Below are 23,358 nucleotides of genomic sequence, written 5' to 3'. Positions count from 1 at the left end.
AGAAGAATCGAATCCGCAGGGTTCCCTTCGCTGTGAATAGAATGTTTAATTAGAGTGTAATATAATCTGCGTTAAAGCAAGCATAAAACATTCTGGCACTCGTCCACGGGATTATAAGCGCCGTGTTATTTGCAGAGCCCCCTCCCACCTCCACCTCCGTCCCCCCACTGGTCTTTCTCCAGAACCCCAGCAGAGGGCCAGTTAATTCTGCACAAGAGCACGGCCCCGGCAACGGCAAATATTTACAACCTTTATCATTCCCCGTGGGTTTTTTTTTTTTCCCCTCTCTCTCTCTGGAGCAACACCCCCACCGCCGCCGTTCTGGAGATGGAGCCGTCTACGAGGCTTTTGTTTACAGTGAGAACAGCGGGGAAATAAAACTCACATAAATATCACACGGCTTTTCTCATCTATAGAGACGCCGGGCTCGCTCGCTCGCTCTTTCGCGGCGCACACCGGCCTGCGCTGTGTTCGCCGAAACGCACAAAAGCGCAGAAAGAAGTCTGATTCACAGCCGAGTCCTGATGGGGATTTGCGTGTCATACATGTGACTACAGTCGCAAGAGTTTGGCTGATTATTTATTTATTTTTTAGGAGTCATGCGGTTGTTGTTTCCCTTTAAATTAACTGCAAACATAAGGCTCCGAGTGTATTATAACCTTTTGCCCCGAGCGTTGTGTCATGTTGAAAATATATGGACAGAAACATTCAAGGGTTTATAATCGTCTCAGTTATTATCATAACTTGGTGTAAATTACAGCAGATTAATAGTCTTTGCAGAGGGGATTTATGAGTGTGTCTTTAACCAATTACAGTCAGTGACAGAGACTTTCAGCAGCATTTAAAACCCTTGATCTCATTCACATTCTGTCGCGTTTCAAGAACTTTGTTGTGTTTTATTTGGATTTTTTACGCGACAGAAACACAAAGAGCATCGTTGTGAAGTGGAAGGAAAATCATACATCATTCTGCACTTTTGTTTTTTTTTTTTCTGAAAACGTGCTGGTGCTCAGGCTCGGGTCGATACTGTGAAGAACCACGTTTTGTTGTCGCTGCGGCTTTAAGGTTCTGGACGATTTTCACATCCAGGAAATCTGTTTTTGCTCATGAAGTTTAGGCAGATTGGATGGAGTTTGTTAGTTTAGGACTTTGACTGGTCCATTTTACTGCATGAATATACTTTAATCTTAACAATCCCACTGAATATTTAATATTCTGTGTTTAATTCAGTTCAGTTTATAAGTGATAACGCTATTGAGAATTTTTTAATAACCTTTGAGTTAATTTCAACCGAATTCTCCAAACCTGAGAGAGTATTGCGTTGTTGTACATCTTTATCAGATAAAACAGTAACAGTTACAATTTACTGCATCCATCTTCCAAAAGCATCATGTTACCTCAAAGGAGCAAATCACATGTGCATGCCACACATTTCAGATTTATGTTTCCATTCACTTTGCAATTGTTAAATGATAATGTTTGTATTTTTCTACCACATAAAATCCTAATAAAATAAAGCTTGAGGTTGTAGAGCAGGGGCGTCAAACTCAGTTTCATTTTGGGCCAAATCAAGACCTTGAACGCACTCAAAGGGCCGGTTCTGCCAGAACGTGTTGCTTAAACCTGTAAACTAACTGTTAAAATACACATACGTTCTTTAAATTAAGTAAGATTGAACATATTTTCAGCCCCTCCAGGATTTCACAATTGTTTTTGGGATTTTTTGCAGTAAAAATCAAAGTGTTTGTGGTACTAATTCAGATGGCAAATGCGACTTTTTTATTATTTGCTGTATTGTAATGAATTATAAATCAAGTAAGGCTCAAGCAGATGTTTAGTAGAAGTAACAAATCCAATACTTTCCACAATTTTTGCCAGAAATCTGCAATAAACTCACAATTATGCATTAAAAAGTGCAAGGATTTGCTGATTTTCCGTGAATTTCCATTATAACTCGCAAGAAACTGGAGGGACTGACTGACGTTTGGCAGTAAACAGATAAAAACTGCTTTGATTCGACTCTGACACATGCGCTGTAAAGGGACAAAACCTGAAAACGTTCACGGGGTGTGAATACTTTTGTGACAACTAACAGGAATGTCTTTTAATTTAAGAAATTTAAGCAAAACAAGAACATATTCCCAACTTCCAAGCGCACCTTGAAGGCATTAGTGAAATACTGCGTGCCGTAATTTATCTTATCTTCAATCTCTCGAGGTCAGAGCCCAACAAGATAAAGAACAAAGGCTGGAGGCTCTGTGAGTAAGCCCAAACTAATACTTTAAACCTGCAGACACACAGAACGAGACCGACCTGGCTGCTCTGTGGGCTGGACGGGTCGTACGACGGCACGTAGCTCTTGAGGGGATCGGCGGGGTTGAGGTGAGGCGGGTAGCGGATGGTGGGGTGCGAGAAGTAGGACGACGGCGCCGGAGGCAGGATGGCCGAGGCTGAGAACTGCAGGGGCGAGTGTGAAGGGGGGCTCCTCGATGATATAACTGTGGGGGAAAAACACACAGAGATGGAAGAACGGAGAGAGAGAGAGAGAGAGAGAGAGAGAGAGAGAGAGAGAGAGAGAGAGAGAGAGAGAGAAAGAGGGGGTTCAGAATAAATGAGGCTCTCTTTAAAGTCCAGTGTTCACTCGGTGGGTTAACAGCTTCTGGAGCCACATTCAGGACCAATAGGCTGAAGTTGAAGTCAGATCTATTCTTGACGACGGTCTTTCAGTCCGTCGATGTCTCGCTCGCTTTAGTATTTTTGTCTGGACTTTGACTGGACCGTCATCCTTGTCGTTTTGAGCCATTTTGTTGCAGACGTTGGTGCGCAGTCACAGTTGAGTTTCCACATCTCTGCTTTGGTATAATTTGAGATTTCCAGACGGGTTGTTAGTCATTTAAATGCAACCTTTGTCCTGCCATCATCTAGAAGGCTTCCTCCTGCCAACGTTTCCAAACGAGTTGCATCTGTTGGGTTTTATTCCCAACGAACTTTGACATTTAACCTGCTAACTGAGGGTAATAGTGTAAAATGTGGCTTTTGGGCTGTTTCTGATTTCTCCGAATTTGGACGAAATGTCCATTCTGGAAGTCCTAAATGTTCTCCACTTCTGAAAAGTTTTTTTTTTTCCCTCTTTAAAGGGGCAGATTTCAAATTGTTTGGCAGTATCCGTCCAACCCTTCACTGACTAGATATGAGAATTTGCTTCTCTGAAGTAACTGCAGTCGTCTTTGACTGCAGTTTCTGCTCAGCTAAAACTCCTAATTTTATGGGGTTTTGGTCAAACTTACAGAAGATCAACAATGATTAGCAGCACTCTTAAATCCAGATGTGCTTTTTCTCCCACTCGCAGTTTTTTTTTAAATCCCAGCCTGGTTATTTAAAAAAACAAAAAAAAACAGTTTATACACTTGAGCTTTAAGTGACGTTATAACCTGGTTAAGATCCAAGAAGAAGCAGGAGAGAGTACTTTCTATCGCGACCGCAAGCTTAGGTTTGTGCCGATTTATTTATTTATGTTTACCTCATGAGGAAAAACTGAGCTTTGACTCACCACTGTGTCCCACACCTGATAGGCCCGGGTGGTGAGGCTGAGAGAAAGTGCTGAGTCGCGGGGAGGAGTCCTGCGGGGAGGTGGGGCTGAACAGAGGCTTTTCTGGCTTCTTCATTGTGGGAGAGGACATCTCTGCTGGCAGAGGAAACCAAAACGAAACCGTCACTGAAACCGCGTCTAAAGGACATGAAGAGGCTGTACAGCTCGTACGCCTTTTTTGAAGAAGAATCAGGAATGTTTCTTTTCAGCGTATCATTTCAAATTTCAATCTATACACATCTGTTGTATATTTTCACATTTTTTAATCCCTTAAACCTCACTTTGATGAAATAAATGCCATTTTTAACATTACGAGTCGTGTCTTTGAAGAAAAGCAAGAATCAGTCGACCAATTTCTTTCCTGATCCGTCCTGATTGGTGATTGGCAGGACAGATGCTGAACAATCTGGGTTTTCCCCCCCCCCAGTCTCAGTAAATGCAGCATAACAAAGAACTCTCACTATTTTCTTTCAATTCAGACCTACTGACTTATAAAGCCTACAGGATAATCTAATTAGGACAAAAATCAACACAGGTTGAGGTCAGATCTGGCTTTTTTGGCTAAATCATGAAGTACTGAGGTCAGTTTTTATTGTTTCTTTAAGTGCTTTAGAATGAAATTTGCCATGTGAGTCCCGATAATTGGCATTGGCCAGAAAAACCCCTGATCAATGCAAATCTAGTCGTGGCATTTTGCTTCCAAACGTACGAACAAAAGACAAAGGGACACGACTCCCAGAAAACGATGCACAAGATTTCCTGAAAGATTCCTGAAAGGTTCATCCTGATGCCTCGTTTAATGAAGAAAATGTTTAAAATGGGGTTGGATTTGATCCTGAGGGCTTTATGAAATAAAAAGGAAACGCAGAACACAATGAAAAACGCATTTGGAAAATAATCTCCTCCCTGAGGGAAAATCCCATACAATTTCTGGAATCATAATAAATAAATCACCGGAACCCCTCAAAAACTTAAAAACAAGTCTTTTATCACGTCGGAGCAGATGATTAAAGTGACCCAAATAGGATTTAAAACTTTTAAGTCCCTCACGTAATCTTAAGGCAGAGAGCAACACTCTCTGCCTTACAAACCGCTGTAATTCCCCGAGAATAATATGGAAAGCTCCGAAATTATTGAGGAAGTTCGTTTGTTGCTAACGAAAGAATGAGTGTGCACAAAAAAAAAAAGAAACGTACGAGCTGCTCATTATTGCGGCTCCCCGGTTTTACGAGCGACGCTCCGCTGTCACGGCTGCGCGGTTTTCAATTTCCCATGCCGAGACGTTGAGTCTGAAGGGAACGTGATAACAAATAGATGCGAGAGGCGGTGACCTATGTCTTCTTCTGCCTCTTCCACGATGAACACTTGTATAACTTTCACCTCATCCGCCTCTTTTCTTTCAGAAAAAGATGTCTTATGTCGTTTCGTATTTAAATCCGTTAAACTTCCTTCCCTGAATTGACTAGAGGCGGGGAAAGATCCGGACAAGGAACAGGAAAACTTTGTTATCTCCGAGGAGGAGAGGTGGTGGGAATTTAAGGGGATTTCCCAGCCTGATTTGGGAAAGGAGTTACGTTTCCTGCTGCAGTCAAAGAAGAGAAATACCTTAGAGGAGACTTTCAAGGATGAGAAAAAGGCGGTTGCAGTAAATTACAGCAATTAATTAATCCTCTGAATGGTTAAAGAAGCGTCGTTGCCTTTAAACTTTATTAGTCATGTTTAAAAGGACTGATTTGTTTTGTGCTGGCTGAGTAAATGTGTGCTGGTGTGTAATAAACTCCAGCGTTTCAGTGCTTTCCCAGACCAGAGCACTACCAGAGAACGACGACCACGTGAAAGAAATGAAATCCTTGGCACTTCGGAGGACTCATATGGGTTTAATATCGGCCCACTTCTCATTTATTCTCTCTTGACAGAGTAATGGCTGTCTTTGGAGAGTTTCCTACCCACTTCATTCCCTTCCTCCTCACCCCAAGTGTCTAAGTTTACGCAGTGCAATGCTCTCGGGCCTTGTGCAGAGGGACACGCTAGAATTTCGTGTACCCACATTGCGGCTGCGGCTGAATCCCACCACTGCTGCGTCTCCTGTGTGTCATCTGGTGTTTTCCTCTCGCAGCCTCCCCACTGATTATATTAAATTAAAAAAAGGAGGTGGTCTGGGTTCAAACCGGAGCTAAAAACCACTGTGCAGGGAGAGGAAGAAAAAAAAATAAAAATATGGGCTTTATTTCCAATGATTTTATGCGTGTCGCAGTTAGACCAGAATACCTGCTCTTATGGGTAAAATATGACTAAAAAAAAAACTCAGACAGGAGAGAGTAAAGGGTGGGAATGACTAACAGATCTTCATTATCGACACTTTAGAAACAGGATTTAGTTTTTCCTCTGCAGCAGAACATACAATAAGTACACGTCTGTATATTTTCTCTGCTCTCATTAAACTAATACCAGAGGAGTCCAGTACATCCACAGACCACTTCAAACAATCACATGGCAGCAGCTCAAAGCATTTCGAAGACGACTTACTGAAGTTAAAAATCTTCAAATACTAGAGATCCCTTCTAGAAATGCTCAACTGCCTAGTTTAAAAGTTAAATCACCAATTACACATTAAAATTAGGGCTGTGTAATAATATCGATTTTTGCGATATATATCGATATTTTCTTTCCTAGAAAAATATCGATATTCATCTGCAAGTATTGTAACATCCACCTGTCATCTTGCTCACTCACTGATTGTTTCGCCAGGAGAGTGATTAGATCATCAGGCTTAGAGTGATTCCTTCACATGTTAAGGTTAAAAAGGTATCAAACTATTCAGAGCAGGTACTTGGTGCACTTTATTTACTTTACAAATGCATGTAAGCTACAGTTTGTACTGTTTCAATTAAAAGAAACATGTTTTCTCACCACTTCTTTGATTCATTCGGTCCAGCTGTCGACCTTAAGTCTGTGTCCAACCAGAGCCAGGTATTGTGTAGTTGGTGCTTTTAATCAGTTTTCAGGTAAATTAATTCAATCCAACTCTATAACAGTCACAAGATGTCAACAAAATCACTCTGTCCCTCTAAAATCTTTCAGAAAATCGCAAAAGTGTATTGAACTGTATCGTTTGCTGAATATCGCAATATATATTGTATCGTGAGCAGAATATCGTGTATCGTATCGTGAGATTATTGTATCACTACAGCCCTAATTAAAATGCATCAATACTTACACATATTAGCACTTACACAGAAGCAAACATCCAGACGTTTCCTCATCTCCGCTCTTGGCGGTTCAGCCAATCAACAGCAAGGAAAACAAATGTCGATCCTTCATTGTATTTCAACTATTTCGGCTTCCCAAGTTGAACTTTCTTTTCAGTATTTAGGGTTATTATATGGAAAAATCTGATGATAAGCAAATTTTCTTTCCAGAGAAAATCCGCAAATGCTGAACTGCGAATCAGCAACAGTCCTCTGCACTTCAGAGCAGAAGGACAAATAACTGTTTCTTACACCCACAGTACAGACATTAAACATTTAAATAGATGGGCTAAAGCAACCGAGGTCACAGTTCACCCAGGATCAACAAAACTGGACAATAACAGATCCGGGTTTTTGTTTTCTTAACTCACCAACGTTCAGATGGTGAGGAGAACATTTTTAGCAAAAGTGAAATGGAAACAGGAATCCATCAACAGTTCATGAGGGATCAGGTTCTGCTTAATACAGATTATGTTCAAAGATTATCTTAAACATTTGCACGGGTTTTCTCTGACAAAGTATTTGCTTCACCTTTTGCTGTGATTGCCATTACTTTTAAAATGCAGAAACATCTACTAAGTACGTTCTTGAAGATTATTTGTTACAATCAGTGGAAAGACTAATGCAGAGCAGCTTGCAACAAGGTTGTCTGACTTTATTTACCAAGGAAAACACACACTGAGCCACTGTTAATCTTTTTGCATGCAATGAAAATGGAAAATGTTTATAGATTCTTTTAGCAATATCAACAATCTTGTGAATCGTTTGGGTGTGATAAGACCTTGAAACACACATCGTAAAATAAGACGACCCAATTATTCTTAAATCATGTGTTTGGCAGCATTTGGGGTTTGCAGAAGGAGCGACAAAAGATTGACAGACAAGACTCAGACAACATGCAAGAGCTGCAAGTTGTTCAGACGTTGAAGGAGGTAGAAAGTGTTGCTAAGATGGCCGACGGCTGGGCGGCTCAGGGTAAGTTGAGCTACAAAATGATCATAAAGCACGCCATCAACAGCGACTGGGAAATGGTGGCGTTGCAGTCTGACATTTGACTGCCAGATAAAGCAGCTGGAAGTAAATAAAAAGTGCAAATCACCTCCATCTCTGTCGTGCCAGTTCGCCCGGCTGCTGGCTGGTGAGCTGGGTGACGAGTAGAAGTCGGGTCCCGTCGGGCTGGTATCCATGTTCTCCTCCATGTTGGTTTTGGGCCTTTTGCTGAACGCAAAGTCAGGTTTATTACTTGATGCAATCGTTCGTTTTATGCACCACAAATCATATCGATTGAAACAGGTGCTAATATTTATGTCCTACCTTTATAAAATCAACAACTATGTCAATGTATTTGTGTGTTGTGAAACAAGTTAAGCTAACATAGGACAAGTTATGTTTAAGCTAACGTAGGAGAAGTAGTGTCCAATGTTAGCTTAAAGTAAGATGTGCCAATTTCAAATAATATAAACTGAAATAATATAATCTCAGTAATTAGATAATCTCAAATTTAAGTTATTTTAGCTAAATGAAGCTAAAATTGGTTCAGCTAAACTACGCTAAAAGGAGCTATGCTAACCTAAAATGAAAAAAGTAAAAAGGTGTGCTAAGCTAAGTTAATTTACAACAAATTAACTTGTTGCAAAATCAGTTAATCTATGCTCAGATATACTGATTTATGGGAAAATAAATTTAATTTAGCTAAAATCAAAAAATGTAGCTCAAATAAGCATAGCTAAACTACTGAATGCTAAAATAAGCTGAAATAATGTACAATAAATAAAAAGCTTATTTAACAGACTAAAGCTAAACAGGCAATAAACATACATTTTATTAAGCCCACATTTTGTTTGATATAATTTTCTAATCTTGTAAGCAGAAAATCATCACAAACTGGAAATGAAGACTTAAAAACAGTAGGTATGTGGTAAATCTATATTATGTGTTTTACTAAGAGAATTGAAGAACTGAAACACAAACTTTTGAGTAATATTCAAATTTCTTGAATATAACTTTAAAAAACGTGGGCGAGTTAATATAAGCTAAATTCATAAAAGTTAGTTTACTAAACTAAACTTAGCAAAGATGCTAAACTAGGACAGCGTAAGACAAAAAGCCTAAAATAAGTGGAGCTAAGTTAAATCAGGCTAAATAAGTTAAGGTAAAATAAGATTTGTTAAATCAAGCTAAGCTAGGAAAATTCAAGTCTCCAGGGAAAAATAGTTTTGTTTTAGGGTGGAGAATGTTTTCAATTCCTAAGAAACCTGCAACCAAAGTCAAGGATATGGAGCAACAAGAGAGGATATTTGTAAAAGAAACTGATTTGTCTGATAATTGCACTTCGCTGGCGTCCCACTGACCTGCCGGGCGGGGAGGACAGGGAGCGTTGTAGTGCCACGCTGGAGTTCAGGTCATGATAGTAGGGCTGGCTGGGCATGTCCGCCATGGAGAAGGGTACCGCTGCGCCGTGGGTGATCGGCACTGAGGAGGGCACACAAAGAAAACAGCTCAAGGTTACTCTGCTCTCCAGTTGAGAGATGCATCTCCATCCCTGCATCTAGAAGCAGGTGATTTATTACACAGACTGTGATTGGTGGAGTGTCTGTGTTTTTAGTCCAAGGTGTTTGGTGTTTACTGAGTGTTTCTAAAGTCACTGCATGTGGAGAACTTGCTCAGGAAACTTTCAACTTCTTATGGTTTCAGTCGTTTTTTTCATTTTTTTCCAGAATGATCTCAAGTTTCTTAAGGTTTTCTTGAGTAGTGCAGGTTTCCTATGTCTTTTTAAGTATTTCTCTAAATTCTGTTTAATTCATTTTCAACCTATAATCCACAGTAATGTTTTTTATTTAACAGTTTAAGCCGCTTAGTCCTGACCTGTCTTAAAAGGCCTCATAAACTGAAGGCAACTGACCAACGTTGTACAAATAAACTTTGGCAAATACAACAAATTTAACGTTTATAGACTTGCTACTGTCATCCTGTCACAAAAATAAGATTTACTACCATTTATTTAACCGAATCTATGAAAAATACTAAATATAGCAAGTACGAGATCTGAGTGAAAAAGAAGCCAAGAAGTCAAAAACAAAATATTATACCAAGACTTTTTGATCTAGTTTCTGGTGCAAATATCTTAGCACAGGTGAAATAAGACGAAACAAAAACTTACAAATAATGTTTCTGCTCGATACAGGATCTTGTTTTAAGTCAGTAAATCCTTAATATTGATTAAAAAGTACTAGTTTCACTTGCGGATTATTTACTTAATAACATGGGAACAATGTCTTATAATAAGTGAAATAATATTTGAGTGGAACCAGAACTTTTTCTCCAATATTAAGGATTTTCTTAAAATAAGCTCTTATATCTTGCTGAAAACCTATTTGTAAGCCAGTAAAATCTTACTTCAAGTGTGCTAAGATATTTGACCAAAACTATTTGGTAAGATTTTGTGTTTTTGCAGAGTCGGGCGATCGAGACCGATTTGAAAATTTGCCAGCAGGTCTGGTTCTGATTTAAGGCATTAAGAACTTAGACGGATTATCGTAAAACTATATATGGTTAAATCTTTTTATGCTGAGCGAATTAGGAAAAAAAACCCCCAAAAAAACAGCACAGAGAAAGACTGAGCAGTAAAACTCTCCGCCGTTTCCTCTGATAATGATTTACGGAGGAAAAGGTGATATTTTCCCCGCTGCGGTTGAGGTGAAGGATATTGTTTCAAGGGAGGCCGTGCCTGTGTTTACAGAACAAAAGGGGTTCGCCACCCATCCTCGCACCAGTGTGTGGCCCATGAGGCCGCCTGCCGCTCCAGTGCTCGGTCGGCTTGGAGTGGATGAGAAGATGGAGTGTGTGGCGCCGTCTGTTGTGGTCTGAGGTTCACCGCTGGCACGATCCGATCCGCCAGCCTCCGCCCTGGCAGCCCGCTGCAGCGTTGGCAGCGGCCCCTACCCACGCCGGGCTGTCTGTGGAGGAATGCATCCGGCCCGAGGACGCTGAATACCAGATCATTGTTGTTGTTGTTTTGTTTCTCGACCCGCTGGTTAGGACAGCCCCGCACCCTCCTCCCCCTGGCCGTCCCTCTTGGCGTGGCGCAGTTTTTGCAGTGCCAGTCTGCCACCCTGTCGATCAATTATTCAATAATTTTGGCTTTAATTCAGTAAAAAGAAAAAAAAAACCCACACACATAATTATTTTCTGTGTTCTACATCAACCGGTTTCCTTTGCCTGGGCACGTTCACGCTTTGTTTTGAAAAAAAAAAAGCATTTTTTTTACACTTGAACTTGAGGCTCGTGTTGCATTAATGAGTCGAAACGCCGGGTTGCGATTCAGCCTTGAACTCCAGAGCTCCCTTTGATGGACTTCAAAGAATGTCTCGACAGCTCAGAGAGTCGGGAGAGGAGCGCGATGACGGACGAGCGGCTGCTTAGATATCTTCCCAGGGAGCGACCGGCTGAGTGAGTGACAATTCCTGTGTGTCCGGCGACCTTTTTAAAATTCCAGCTCGGCTTTGCCGAAGCCGGCCTCTGTCACATGAGAGCAAGTGTGGCGGCTCAGAGGCCATCTGGTCAGAGGGCAAATTAAACGCTACACAAAAACACGGCCTTCCAAGGGATATTCTGTGTCTGAGCACTGAAACGGGTAGTTAGTGCTGTTTGGAGCACAAAACGAGACAATGTGGCTCAAGCTTTAGAAGTATTTATGGTTTAAGACAGAAGAAAAAGGTCAGACGTTTCCTCTTCTGTAGCGTTAGCCCAACTCTTCTGCATGCAAATGTAAAGAATATATTTGGACATGCAGCAGATTGACTTTCTAGATTTCAATAAATCAAATTATTATTTTTGGTGAGTAAAACTGAGAACTGCTGTCAAAAGTCTGAGATTCGTTTGCCAGCACAAGGTTTCCCCCAGAAGACTTGCTAAGCCCGGTGGTTGGGTGCTGTCAGCGGCCCGACGTGTTTTTGAGCTAAAAAATGATTAAAGTTGACAGGAAATTTGAAAATATCACTTGATAATTATGAGTTATTAGAAGATTAATATCAACTATAATGTCGTAAAAAATGCAAACATTAAAAAAACCTTAAATTAGCAATGCTAAGCCTGGTGGGGGCACAAGGAAAGCCTGGTGGCCCGCCAGGCTTATAATACACTGGAGGAAACCCTGCAGAAATGGTCAATCTATGTAATTGATCATAGTTATAAGAGAAAGGTCGAACTGATGATTGGATTAATCATAACTCTGGCAGATTTTTTAATTTCTAAAACAGTTTTTGACTGCTGACATGTCGGCGTTACTGTCAGCACAGCAATCTCTCTTTCCTGTTGATTCTTACACAACTCTGCGACCTTTAGCATTTTGAGCAGCATCATTTGAGTCCACTGTGAGCATCTGCTTTCCTCTGAGACTCTAAATGAAACACCAGCAAGTAAAATACAAGTTTATAAGGTGCAGAATACATTTGAAAATGTTTTATTTCTAATGAGGAGAAATCTTTTTGCTTGCATGACAATAATTTTAAACACAAATCTTCCAGGGGTGTGAATAATTTCAGGATTACTATATGCAGCAACCTGAAGCTGGCAGCAGCAATGTGAAAGTTTTTAGTGGGAGAAGAAAACTCAAAGCGAACTCAAAGCGAGCGAGGATGATTAAAATAAAACCAGACCGTTTTGGACACCACACACCACAAAGAACAACATGGGTAGAAAACAACAGCTCACAGTGGAAACACGCTGCCAACTGAATGTTCTCTTTAATCCCATTTTGAACAGCAGCAAGAATGAGTTCACCTCTGGGTCACGTCATGTTCGTGGAAGGCGTAAATCAGGGATTATGAATAAATTGTCCTCATCACTCCAGTTAAATCTTTTTTTTACATTTTGGTTAAAAGATCGATCTTCTCCACCTCCTCCCTGAGCCTTTACTGCCATCTGAAGAAATGCAACCAACCAACCAAAAACAACCGATCAGAGCCAGGAGGAGGGACTTAGCGCTGTCAATTAAGCTCATGTACTCACTGCTAAATGTGCTGGAGAAACTACTTGCAGTTACAGGAAAACCGTTCATCTGCCATCATCAGTGGCTATGCTAACTAGCCTGGGCGTTGATTTCAAAGCTGCAGCCAGCAGAGAGCCAGAGGGGCTGAGCAGCACCACACGAGGCGTGATTGACAGCGCTAAAACCCTCCTTCTGCCTCTGGATTCTGGTTTCTAAGTAGAATTTTTCACAGATTATCTTTTTCTTAACCGTCATGACTTAATGACAGTTTCAACAAACATTTATTTTTTTATTTTTAATAAGAGTCACACACGGCAGCTTTAACTTAAAACCGCAAAACTTAAAATACAAAACTGCTTCAGTTACATTTACTCTACAAAAACAGAGCAACAAATGGAGCATCTGTGACTTTGTCTTCATTAGTGGAAGCGATTTCCTAACCCCGCCATAAAATCTGACCCCGGCTGCAGCCTCCGATTGTCCCGACCACGGAGCGGGAACGAACCGCCGGAGCCAACTGCTGCATGCTGCAACACACAGGCCACACAGCATCGGCATGTTTCTCTTAAACACAGGTTAGAGAGGAGGAGGAGGAGGAGGAGGAAGAGGAGGGGTGACTGGAGTCTTTGTGCTCCGCAGGCAAGTTCGCTACAGTTGCTGCCTCAGCTCAGAGTCTGCACAGGTAAACTGTGCCTTGACGTGCCCCTGGCTGTCAGGGCAGCCTTTGGAGAACAACCGTCAACGGCTCTGCAGAGGAAGAAGAGGAGGAGGAGGAGGAGACATGCCCGTGCAGATGAAGCTCTGAAGACAGCTGCGCACTCAAGAGTTATCCTAAAGCAAAGGAGACTGGGTAAACTGGATTCTCCCCAGCACAGCTGTGTGCTGTGTGCTGGGATTTCGGCTCAGAGATTACAAAGGAAAACCGGGGTTTTTTTTTTCGTGTGTGGGGGTCAAAGGCGAGGGCTTTTCTGGGTCAGCTCTTACTGTTTTTATGGAGAAAAAACCCCCCCAAAAAAACCAGCCAAACCCACAAGTTTCTGCACAAACACACAGGTGTGTTTATCTTCCTGATTACACTTGATTAATGACCGCGACAGTTTATGCAAGCTGACAGCTTCCTGATTCTTACATCAACTCCGATGCACCTGTTACGCCGTCTGCAGACGTTAAGACGGTCCAACTATGTCAGCGAGATTGCACAAAAAAACAACAACAAAGGAGCAGCTCAGACGGGCTGCAGGTAGGCAGGCCGGCTGCTGAAGCGACAGCAAACAAGCAAAAACAAATAAGGAAGCGTGTACTTACTTCTAGACACTCGCACCAGCTCCGTGACACTGAAAACTCCTGATTTGATGAAGCTGTCTTCCAAATACACTGCAGAAACAAAGGCGACAAGAATTCCCGTCGTTAGTTAAACCGCTTGGAAATAAAAATAAAACACACGTGCATGCGGATCTTTTACTGAAGTTCATTTACACCTCTTCAACTTTTGCATGTTTTGTCACGGCCTCAAAGTCGAGAGTAATTTTGTGGAGGTTTCATGACAAAGCAACACACAGTAGCGCCTAAACTAGAAGTCTGAAGAGTGCCACATGCCTTTGCGCTACAATGCCTTCTGAAGCTGCATAATTAGTAAGCGGAGTTCACCTGCGTTTAGTTTAATCCCGGCATAATTGCAGGTGTTGTGTCAGGGTTTCAGAGGCTGTTAGAGAACATGAGTCACTGTTGAAAAATGTCATCCGAGGTTCTGTTACGTAACAAACATAAAACAACTTCAGCACTGAAGATCACCCTGAACGCACCGCTTCAGTTTGAGCTGCGTTCATGCCTCGGAACGGCCTAGTCAAAGCTCAAACCCTACGTGAAAGTAGCAGTTTTGTCGCAAGGTGTTCATAGATGCCCTTCATCTAATCTGAGCTTTACTTCCAAGACGAAGAGCAACATTTTTAGTCTCTAGATAATCAAAGTTGTTACAGACGTACCACAAAAGACTTTAACTGCAAAAAGAGTGGAATACAAACGCAGGCCACATTTTTTATTTTTTTTTTAAATAATTTAATTTGTAAAAAAATAACCTTTGAAAACATTTTTTCCTCCACTTGACATTTATGCTCTACTTTGTGTTGGTCCCAATGACGTGCATTAGCTATAATTCCATCCGATTGTCATGTGAGTTTTGAGCGAATTAGAAGTGTTTCCATCTGCTGTTTAAACCGGGAGAATCGCAAAATCATTTCGTCAGATGTTGACAACGTGCATGGCTGTGATGAACAGGAAGTAGATTGAAATCCAGCATCTCCGATAAAAGGAGAAAGTTCTCCTTTCTGAGCTGGAGGTTCGGACTAATTTGGTAAATATGTCTCCATCTTCCCTTTCACGCATCAACTCTTATTTTTGGAAAAGAGTTGAAAACCTGAAGGGAGCGTAAAAAAACCTTTTTTTGCGACACTGAGGAAAGCATTTTGAATTTTGCTGTTTCCATCAACTTAACGTTTATAAGTTTCTATCAACTTATGTCGGCAAAATGACGAAATCCGATTCAGGAACACGGATGCCTTCACGAGGTGCTGTCCGTTTGCTCATTTAGCAAAACAAAAAAAGATCTGAACAAAGTTACAGATATTTTAAGTATCTGCATCTTTCACCAATCGTTTTTCTGGAAACAAAATCTCCTCGAACTCGTTCGTTTTTGTTTAGAAGTCGACTAGTAAAAGCTGAAACTGCCTTTGTTTGAGCACAGTCCGGTATCGACTCACAGTAAAAACAGCTGAAAGCTCAAAAATTCATTAAACAAACAAAGAAGAAAATCTGTTAACAGTGGGGATGTTCAAGTCATACCAGGAAACATCGGTTTTAACAGACATGATCATGCGAACTGGTTTTATTTTACCTGACGTAACTTGCCGCATGTAAATCAAGCTTGCTGTGACAAATCCTCAGTTTTTTTCCACTCCTGCTTTTAGAAAATTTCTCTTAGACTCAACCAGTGTTAGCCTTGATAAATATATACGTGTATTTCTGCATGGTTGACGCTTTCGCTGCACCTGTTTCACCTGCAGGGACGTAGCGACGGTAACCAGAGTCTTGTCGGTCAAGGAAAAACGGGGAATTTTCCCCCTGACGTCCAAGGCGATCTCTGCTTTGATTCGCGGGCCGACGGCGCTCTGACCGTGCCAGAAAGACGGGAGGAATATCTCCTACGAAGCTTAACGCCTCTCGTGAGCCAACTTTTTTTTTTTTCTTTTGCAAGGAACTGTGCCACCCGCCGAGGGCCTCCCAGGCCTGAGTCACTGGCTCGGCTTGCGTGTTTTCCTTGGCACCGGCGTCAGCAGAACCTGCTCTTGAGGTAGAAAACTAATTATACTTCTGAAAGTATTTGCATTCCATCGCCGTGACGACACGGTGCAGGTCATGCCAGGGGAAAAGCAGCAAAATGCACAGCGTCAACAGTCTTTTGTAACGCTTCCAAACGGCACCGTCAGTTTTCCGAAAAACCGTATTCGACGCTTTCAGTTGGACGATGACAGCGGGGCTCAGGTTTCAATTTGGGGACGTCATGAATTACATTTAACACACCGATTTGCCGAGTGTAACGACAAGCGTGTTGACACAGAAACCTCAGCTGCACGCTGATGTGTTCCTGCAGACCTGACAGCGGCTCATGCCTCTGCACGTCGGCCTGCAGCCCCGAGAGGCGCTCCGCCGCTCCCGCCTGCCAGTCGCGGCGTTCCCAAGCAGGAGTCGGAAAGCGGCTGCGCCCCGCGGAGGAACAATGCGGCGATGACAGAAGGGCGGGAGGACGAGCGGCGCTCTACATACCTGGAAGAGGGGCTTTGCCTGGCTCATTGTTGCTCGGACTTCCTGACTGCTGCGATTCTGCGGACACACACAGAGAGAGAGAGAAAAGCGGGGAGTTAGTGGTGGGAAGCACAAAAAAACCTTTGATGTAATCTAGAGGTTTGTGTCCTGAAAAAAAAACCGACATTAAATGTGGAACCATAATTTTGATGTAAAGAAAACAAAGTGTTTAATTTAATCCCAGTATTAATCCAGGCCGTTGGAGAACATTAGTGAACGCCGATGCTAGCGCAGAGAGAAGTAGCATTCTTGCTAACGTGACAAAAATCAGAGAAGCAGCGTGAGGGGACCACGGCGACTCTGGAGGAGCTGCAGAGATAAACAGCTCAGGTGTGAAACTCTGACAGCACTGTTGCCTTACAGAAAGAAGGTCAAGGTTCAAATCCCATCGAGAAAAAGAGAGATAGAGTGAGAGATAGATAGAGATAGAGACAACACTGACAAAACACAAAACCCTCCCCTGAGTGTTTATGGTCTAATTTCTTAGACAAAACTAACTCAAGAGTAGCTGTTCAGCAAAATATAAAAGCTTGTTTTAAGTCAACAATCCCTTAATACTGACAAAAAAGTGCTACTTCCACTGGAAGATTATTTCACTAATAACATGGGAAAAATATGCCGGTGCAAGTGAAATAATCTGTCATTGAAGCAAAGGACTTTTATCGAGTATGTTTATGACGTAAACGAGCTGCTATGTTGCTGAAAAGTTACTTGTACGTTCAGTTTTGTTTCGTTTCAAGTGTGCTAAGATATTTTTGCACTGGGAACGAGACGAAATACTTATTTCTACAGCGAAAAAAGTCACAAGAAGACTTATCTGTGTGACTCACGTAGGCGGTCACAAAAATCAAACGTTTTCTTCACACAAAACTACGTGTGGCTCTGAACAGGCAAAATAATAACTGGTGGCAATCAAATGATATGGTAATATACCAAATAGGTTACTTCTGAAACAAAAGGCGACAGAGTAAAAGATGCTAAATACAAACACACACCACACTTTTAAGATTTGTAAGCACGTGTGATTTTTCTTCCACTTTTTCAAATAAAAAAAAATAAAAACCTTCACCAATCTTCTCACTTTGAATGAACTCAAGGTGGGAAGCAAAGGTTTTTCCTTCTCTACTGTGCCAGTTGAGAAGAGTCAGCTCTGTTTGAACAGTATTATCATTAATGGGAGAGCAAACTGAGGCGGGAGCGGGGCGTCTGACGCAGGACGGGCCTGGACACTTCTTTTTTCACAGCGGCTGGAGGAGTGAGGGCGCTTTGGGGGATTCACAATGTGTTCGGCCCCGCTGTGCAAGGACCAAGCAGAGAACATGAGAAGGAAAACAAAACTAAACAAAACAAAAAAAAAAGGCGAGAGAGGACAGGGAGGGGAGGGGAAACACAAGTTGAATTCTTTCCACCGGCTACAGGATTTGCTGCGTCTGACGTCCTTTAGCGGGAAGCAGGGAAATATACAATTCCTCAGTAGTTCCCGGGTCAATTTCAGACAAGTACCGGGATCTTTCTGCTTTTTTTTTTATTACGCGGCACGAAAAGTTGTAAAAGTTCAGAATCGGTGACATAAATCGGCGCGCACGGCAGCGACTCGGCCCGAGAGAGAGAGGCCTTGACCTCGGACGGAGTGGTGCCAAGCGGTTAATGGCAGCAGCGTCTGAGCGATGATTCAAACTGGCCGGGGCCCACACATGGCCCCCGAGACAGAATGAGAACCAGAAGGGAGATTATCATCTACACCTTCAACATGCGACGGATCTAACATGAGAGAGAGGGAGAGAGAGAGAGGGGGGGCAGACGGTGAACTCAGATACCCTCGCCTTTGCAAAAACAGCCGTTTTCCTGTCGCAGCTCCTATGAGCTGCGTTACAGGGAGGAAAAATAAAAAATAGAAAAATAAAAGAGAGAGAGGATGGAGAGGAAAGGAGAGCGGGTTGGTGGGGCGAGGGGGAATCCAAAAAGATTTATTCCTTTCTTGTTCTCTCTTCGTGTCGCTTTCCCGCTCTGTCTTGTTCCCCTGCTCCTAAATTTGACTATTAAACAGCACTGCAAAAACAGAATGTTCTTGGCTGGAGCTCAACAATGACAAAGTGGGGAGGGGAGGAGGACCATACATTAAGAAGAAAAAAAAAGCTCTATTTTCAGTATACTTGGCCTTAGAAACAAATGACTAATCTACAAATTGGAGTCTTAAAACGTGCGAGGCTTCAGAAAAGTTAAAGAAGGAATCTGAGTTGGGCATTTTTCTTTCAAAACACATTAAAATCGGGAAGTTTTACACTGTAAAACGTGACTTTTGACCGTCGTTTTCATATCGCGACATTTCAAATGTTTCAATCAATAGATAATGCATTTAAAATTAACTATGTTGAGCTTAACCAAGCTACTTTAGAATCCCAGGCACTTATTACTAATTAAATGCTCCTTGAATAACTTAAAAACACAAACGATGAAGTAAAAAAAAAATGCTTTCCTAGACTTTATTTTATAGGAATTAATAAATTGTTTCACAGATTTTCAGTTGGATTTTTAAAAAACGTTTTGTCAGTGTGACGTTTCACTCCTTCAATTAATTATTATACCTGATTTTTAAGCTGTTGATACCAGTAATTTATTTAAATTGTCACATTTCTTTCTTTCTTTCTTTCTTTCTTTCTTTCTTTCTTTCTTTCTTTCTTTCTTTCTTTCTTTCTTTCTTTCTTTCTTTCTTTCTTTCTTTCTTTCTTTCTTTCTTTCTTTCTCTCTTTTTCTTTCTTTTTTTCTAACAAAATAAAAAAAAAATAAAAGCAGCAATGTGAATGAGCTAAGAAGCTGCAGCCATAAAATTACTGGCAGGGCTCCATTGTAAATCCAGTAAAAATAAAGAGTACTAAATCATCAAATTTACCGAAAGATTAGGCGTCATTGACACTAAAATCTGTGCAGCATCGCAAATTGTTCAAACCCAAACAATCTCCGATGTTCTGCATCAGTAAATCGAGTCGCTTGCTGTGTGCGCTGACGTGGTGCGTGAGGAAGCTTCGGTGGGCAAGTGGAGGTTTGTGTGGATTTACTGTAGCACATGTCCATAAAGTGATTGCAGGGAACTCGGCGCGCCCGCCCCTCGCCTCTCCCCCCCACGTCTCTATTCCACTTTCAGAGTCATCCATCAGTCTAGTTACGACTGCCAACTCCGTGCCTCCTCCCCGGGAGCCGCGGAGAGGGAGCGACGCAGGCGGGCGGAGAGAAAAGCGCAGCGGCGAGGTAAAGAGAGGTGGAGCAGAAGGTGGGAGACGGGGGGAAAGCGCTCCGGCTCGGTTCGATCGGATCAGAGTTCTCTGCTTTTTGTTTGCGCTCTTCTCATCTTCTCCTGCTTCTCTGTGAGCCGAACAGGCAGGCATGACAAAAAGAGCAGATGGTCGCAGCAATTAGAGATCGCAGGCGGCATCTTCCAGCATGAGGCCCCGCTGTAGCACCAGGAGAGACCACCTGGATGACTCAAGGTGGGATGCAAGCATATGGCACATCTGCCAGGCCCGCGCCGGAGCCGGGAACACCTCCCCTATCGCATTACATTTTACCTTTGACCCAAGAAGGGCAGATTCTTGCTCTCTGGGTTTTTTTACCCTCTTGGTGATTGTGATACTAAAAATCAGCTTCTAGTGTCTGGTTTTTATCATCTCTGCAGCTACAGCTCCATGTCCAGGTCAATGAATTAGATGAAAAGATTTAATTTCTGTCATAATTAGGTTGAAAAAGTGAAAGGAGAAATTTGCAAAATGCTCTTTCGGCTCCCTTACAGATTTTCTCCAGGTTTTTGTTGTTTGGTCAAACTGAAAGGCTGCAAAAAATGCCCCAAGAAAAGCATAAAACACAAAAGATAAGCAAACCGTTTAATATAAATCGCACATTAAAGTAAAGCAGTCAACCAAACCAACCTGTTCCGGTGTGAAAACTTAATTACACCCTGCATCCAAGAACTGGTGTCAGCCTTCGCAGAAACGACTGACATCATTCGCTGTTCATGAATCTGAGCACAAGCAGCCTGGTTAAAGTCATGCATCTCCATCAAACCTCAGTCCAGACTTTGACTCGACCACTGCAAAGCCTTCATGCTTGCTACGACCCAAGTGCACCTAAGCTTGAGATCAAAAAGTTAATTCCTCTAAAAAGTGAGCTTAATTCGCAGCTCCATCAGTAGTGGCAGTAACGTAACCCCATAGCATCACACTGCCACCACCCTGTTTAGCTACAGGTATGAGAATCTCTGTCTGAAATTCTGTCGGGACAGAAACTTCACAAAATGTCCCACTTTTTCCTTCTTGTTTGGGAAACGTGAGACGAACTTTGCGGTTTTATTCCCATCAGTGTTACTTTTAGCTTCGGCGCTCCAACAAATATGCCATTTTTTCAATCTTTGCTGTTGTTGAATCGTGAACTCTGACCTTAACTGAGCCATGTAAGGCCTTCAGTGCTTCAGATGTCGCTCTGCTGTGATCTCCTGAACGAGCTGATGTAATCTCGCAGTACTTTGGGTTTATTTCCAACCACTGCTTCTCGCTTTCTCCACTTGGCTCAGAAATGACTCTGTAGCCCGAAAAGATGTAAAAGATTTTAGCCGTTTCTTTATATCAAAGTTACTTTTTGAGCCAAACTGGTTCTGTTTTGGCAAACTACAGATTCCGGTGGGTTTATGCAGCTTTTTTCTACTTAAAATAGAAATAGATTTTGTTTGTATTCACTCGGGTTATCTTACATAAAAATCTGAAACAATCTTTTGGAATACTGATCCAAATGAACCGTTATGATTTATGTAGATGCACCTGTTGTTTGTTTTAAATATAAACTGTATATAACTGCTGAATTTCTTTTTATTTACATAAGGTTGCTCATATAAAGTACAGTGTAGAACCGGGTTATTAGGGGCCCGGGGCCCGGCTATCTGCATCTAAAAAGGTGTCCTGTGCAGAGGTCCAGCCGATCTGATAGTCTTCAAATAAACAGTAGTGTAACCTGTAAATAAACAGTTGCGGTCGAGGAGCCTCAGCTTTGCCCTGGGAGCTTGGCAAGGCCAGACGCCACACACACACACACCCACACACACACACACACACACACACGCACACACACACACACACACACCCACGCTCGCTCGCACGCACGCGCACAGATACACACACACATTTGCTCTTTTCCAAAAACAACATTTCTTGGCACCCTCCTTCCCCCGCCACTTGTTTAAATAAACAAACCGGTTCACGAAGGAAGGGGAGAAACAGCACAGCGTTTGAATCAGATTATCTGCTGTTATTCAGCAATAAAAGAAATAAAAATAAAAAGAGAGAGGGAGAGAGAGAGAGAGAGAGAGTGAGAGAGAGAGAAGGGGTGGAAAAAAAAAGCACCAGCAGAAGGGGCTTGTGGGTATTTTTGGATGTGTCCACGAGTTCTTACACCTTCTTGTCCGGTGGGATACTTATCATACCACTGTAACGATTAGGGCAATTAGCGGTAATGGCAACAGAAATCTGGCTCGGCAAGAAAGTTTCTGAGTGCTTATGAGGTTTTCTCCACACCCAAGTGTGTTACTCGCCTGGATTTTATAATCGCTAAAACACTCACACACTCTGGCTCCAAACCACCCTCCTCCTCAATTTCTGGCACCGAACCCATTCTGTTCCCACTAAGTCGTGGAACACATATGCACACACACACACACACAAACGCGCGCGCATTTAGAGAGTGTGGGTTAAATTAGCCACATAGTTTGGGAAACTTTCTCTCCTTCTTGTTATTTTTTTTTTCTTTCCTCCTTCTTCTCTGACGGCGGCGGTGTGAGTTTTTGCAGCAAACACTTCTTTGCAGACACGTTCAGAAACAGTGACGCGCGCACGCACGCGCTCGCTCGGGCCCCACGCACGCCCTGCAGATGCATACCGCTGTCGACATTTCAGGAGGAGAAGCCTGTCTGGCAGCCATTTTATATGCCGAGCAGGGTTCTGTGCACATGTATAGCGCTCTGGCTGCCAGAGGCGCGGGTCCCGAGCCAAGATGCATTTCAGCAGCCCCGGGGAGGCGGGGTGGGGGGAGAGAGCGGGGTGGACGACTCCCGGAGAAGTGGGGAGAAAAATATCCACCTAATTACGGAGCGGCTCTGATGCGTAATGTTTCGACAATACATCTGCTCCTGAGTAAATATTTGAGGTGGCCAAACAGACTTTCTCCTCTTCCGGAAAGTTTGTCCTTCCTTGGAAACCTGCAGGCGTGAGCGCGTGTGCAGCAGGGCCACGCCACACTGCTCCCTCACTGTACATGTGCTGGTATGTCATGTAATGTAATGTAATGTGTGTGTGTGTGTGTGTGTGTGTGTGCGTGCGTGCGTGCGTTTGTCTCATGTCCTCTTGTGCTCCTGGTTTCTATCCTTCACAGCTTGGAGGATGACCTCACAGCGCTCGGGCCGGCTTCCAGGCAGCCAGCAGAACCTGCTCCCTTCTCCCAGATCCCTCTTTCTTCTCCTCGCTATCTGCCTATCGTTGTCCCTGCGCCTGCAACTGTATCCCGACTCCATTGTATCTTTTTCACATGCCGACATCTACTATTCAGGGTATCCTATCTGGCGAAAAGCTCAAGCTACATCTTCTTTTTTTTCCTCCTTAATTTTCATCCCCTATCTGCCTTTTTTTGTTTTTTTCCCT

The 23,358-nt window shown here is 42.6% G+C and overlaps 1 protein-coding gene and 1 long non-coding RNA gene across 8 annotated transcripts in view; one reads left to right on the top strand and one right to left on the bottom strand.

The window, feature by feature from the left end:
• The window catches only part of LOC103480720 (nuclear factor 1 B-type), an 88,423-nt gene that overhangs the window by 14,984 nt on the left and 50,081 nt on the right, over positions 1–23,358 (bottom strand). For 3 of the 4 annotated variants that reach the window (XM_008435877.2, XM_008435874.2, XM_008435878.2), the window contains exons 3-8: positions 16,646–16,702; positions 14,132–14,200; positions 9,189–9,309; positions 7,937–8,055; positions 3,551–3,685; positions 2,314–2,498 (exon numbers count right to left, since the gene is read on the bottom strand). In XM_008435877.2, the coding sequence (XP_008434099.1) occupies positions 2,314–2,498; positions 3,551–3,685; positions 7,937–8,055; positions 9,189–9,309; positions 14,132–14,200; positions 16,646–16,702 (686 nt within the window). The remainder of the gene's footprint in view (positions 1–2,313; positions 2,499–3,550; positions 3,686–7,936; positions 8,056–9,188; positions 9,310–14,131; positions 14,201–16,645; positions 16,703–23,358) is intronic. The other variant, XM_008435876.2, reaches the window with a different exon arrangement.
• LOC103480719 (uncharacterized) overlaps positions 1–23,358 on the top strand; it is a 68,426-nt gene that overhangs the window by 39,004 nt on the left and 6,064 nt on the right. For 2 of the 4 annotated variants that reach the window (XR_536150.2, XR_536152.2), the window contains one exon: positions 23,093–23,267. This is a non-coding gene — a long non-coding RNA (uncharacterized LOC103480719). Of the gene's footprint in view, positions 1–10,576; positions 11,148–23,092; positions 23,268–23,358 lie in introns of those variants that run through there. The other 2 variants (XR_536154.2, XR_536153.2) reach the window with 2 other exon arrangements.

The sequence above is a fragment of the Poecilia reticulata genome, linkage group LG18 (assembly GCF_000633615.1).
Source record: "Poecilia reticulata strain Guanapo linkage group LG18, Guppy_female_1.0+MT, whole genome shotgun sequence".
Lineage (NCBI taxonomy): Eukaryota > Metazoa > Chordata > Actinopteri > Cyprinodontiformes > Poeciliidae > Poecilia > Poecilia reticulata.
This window is presented reverse-complemented; position numbering and strand designations above follow the sequence as displayed.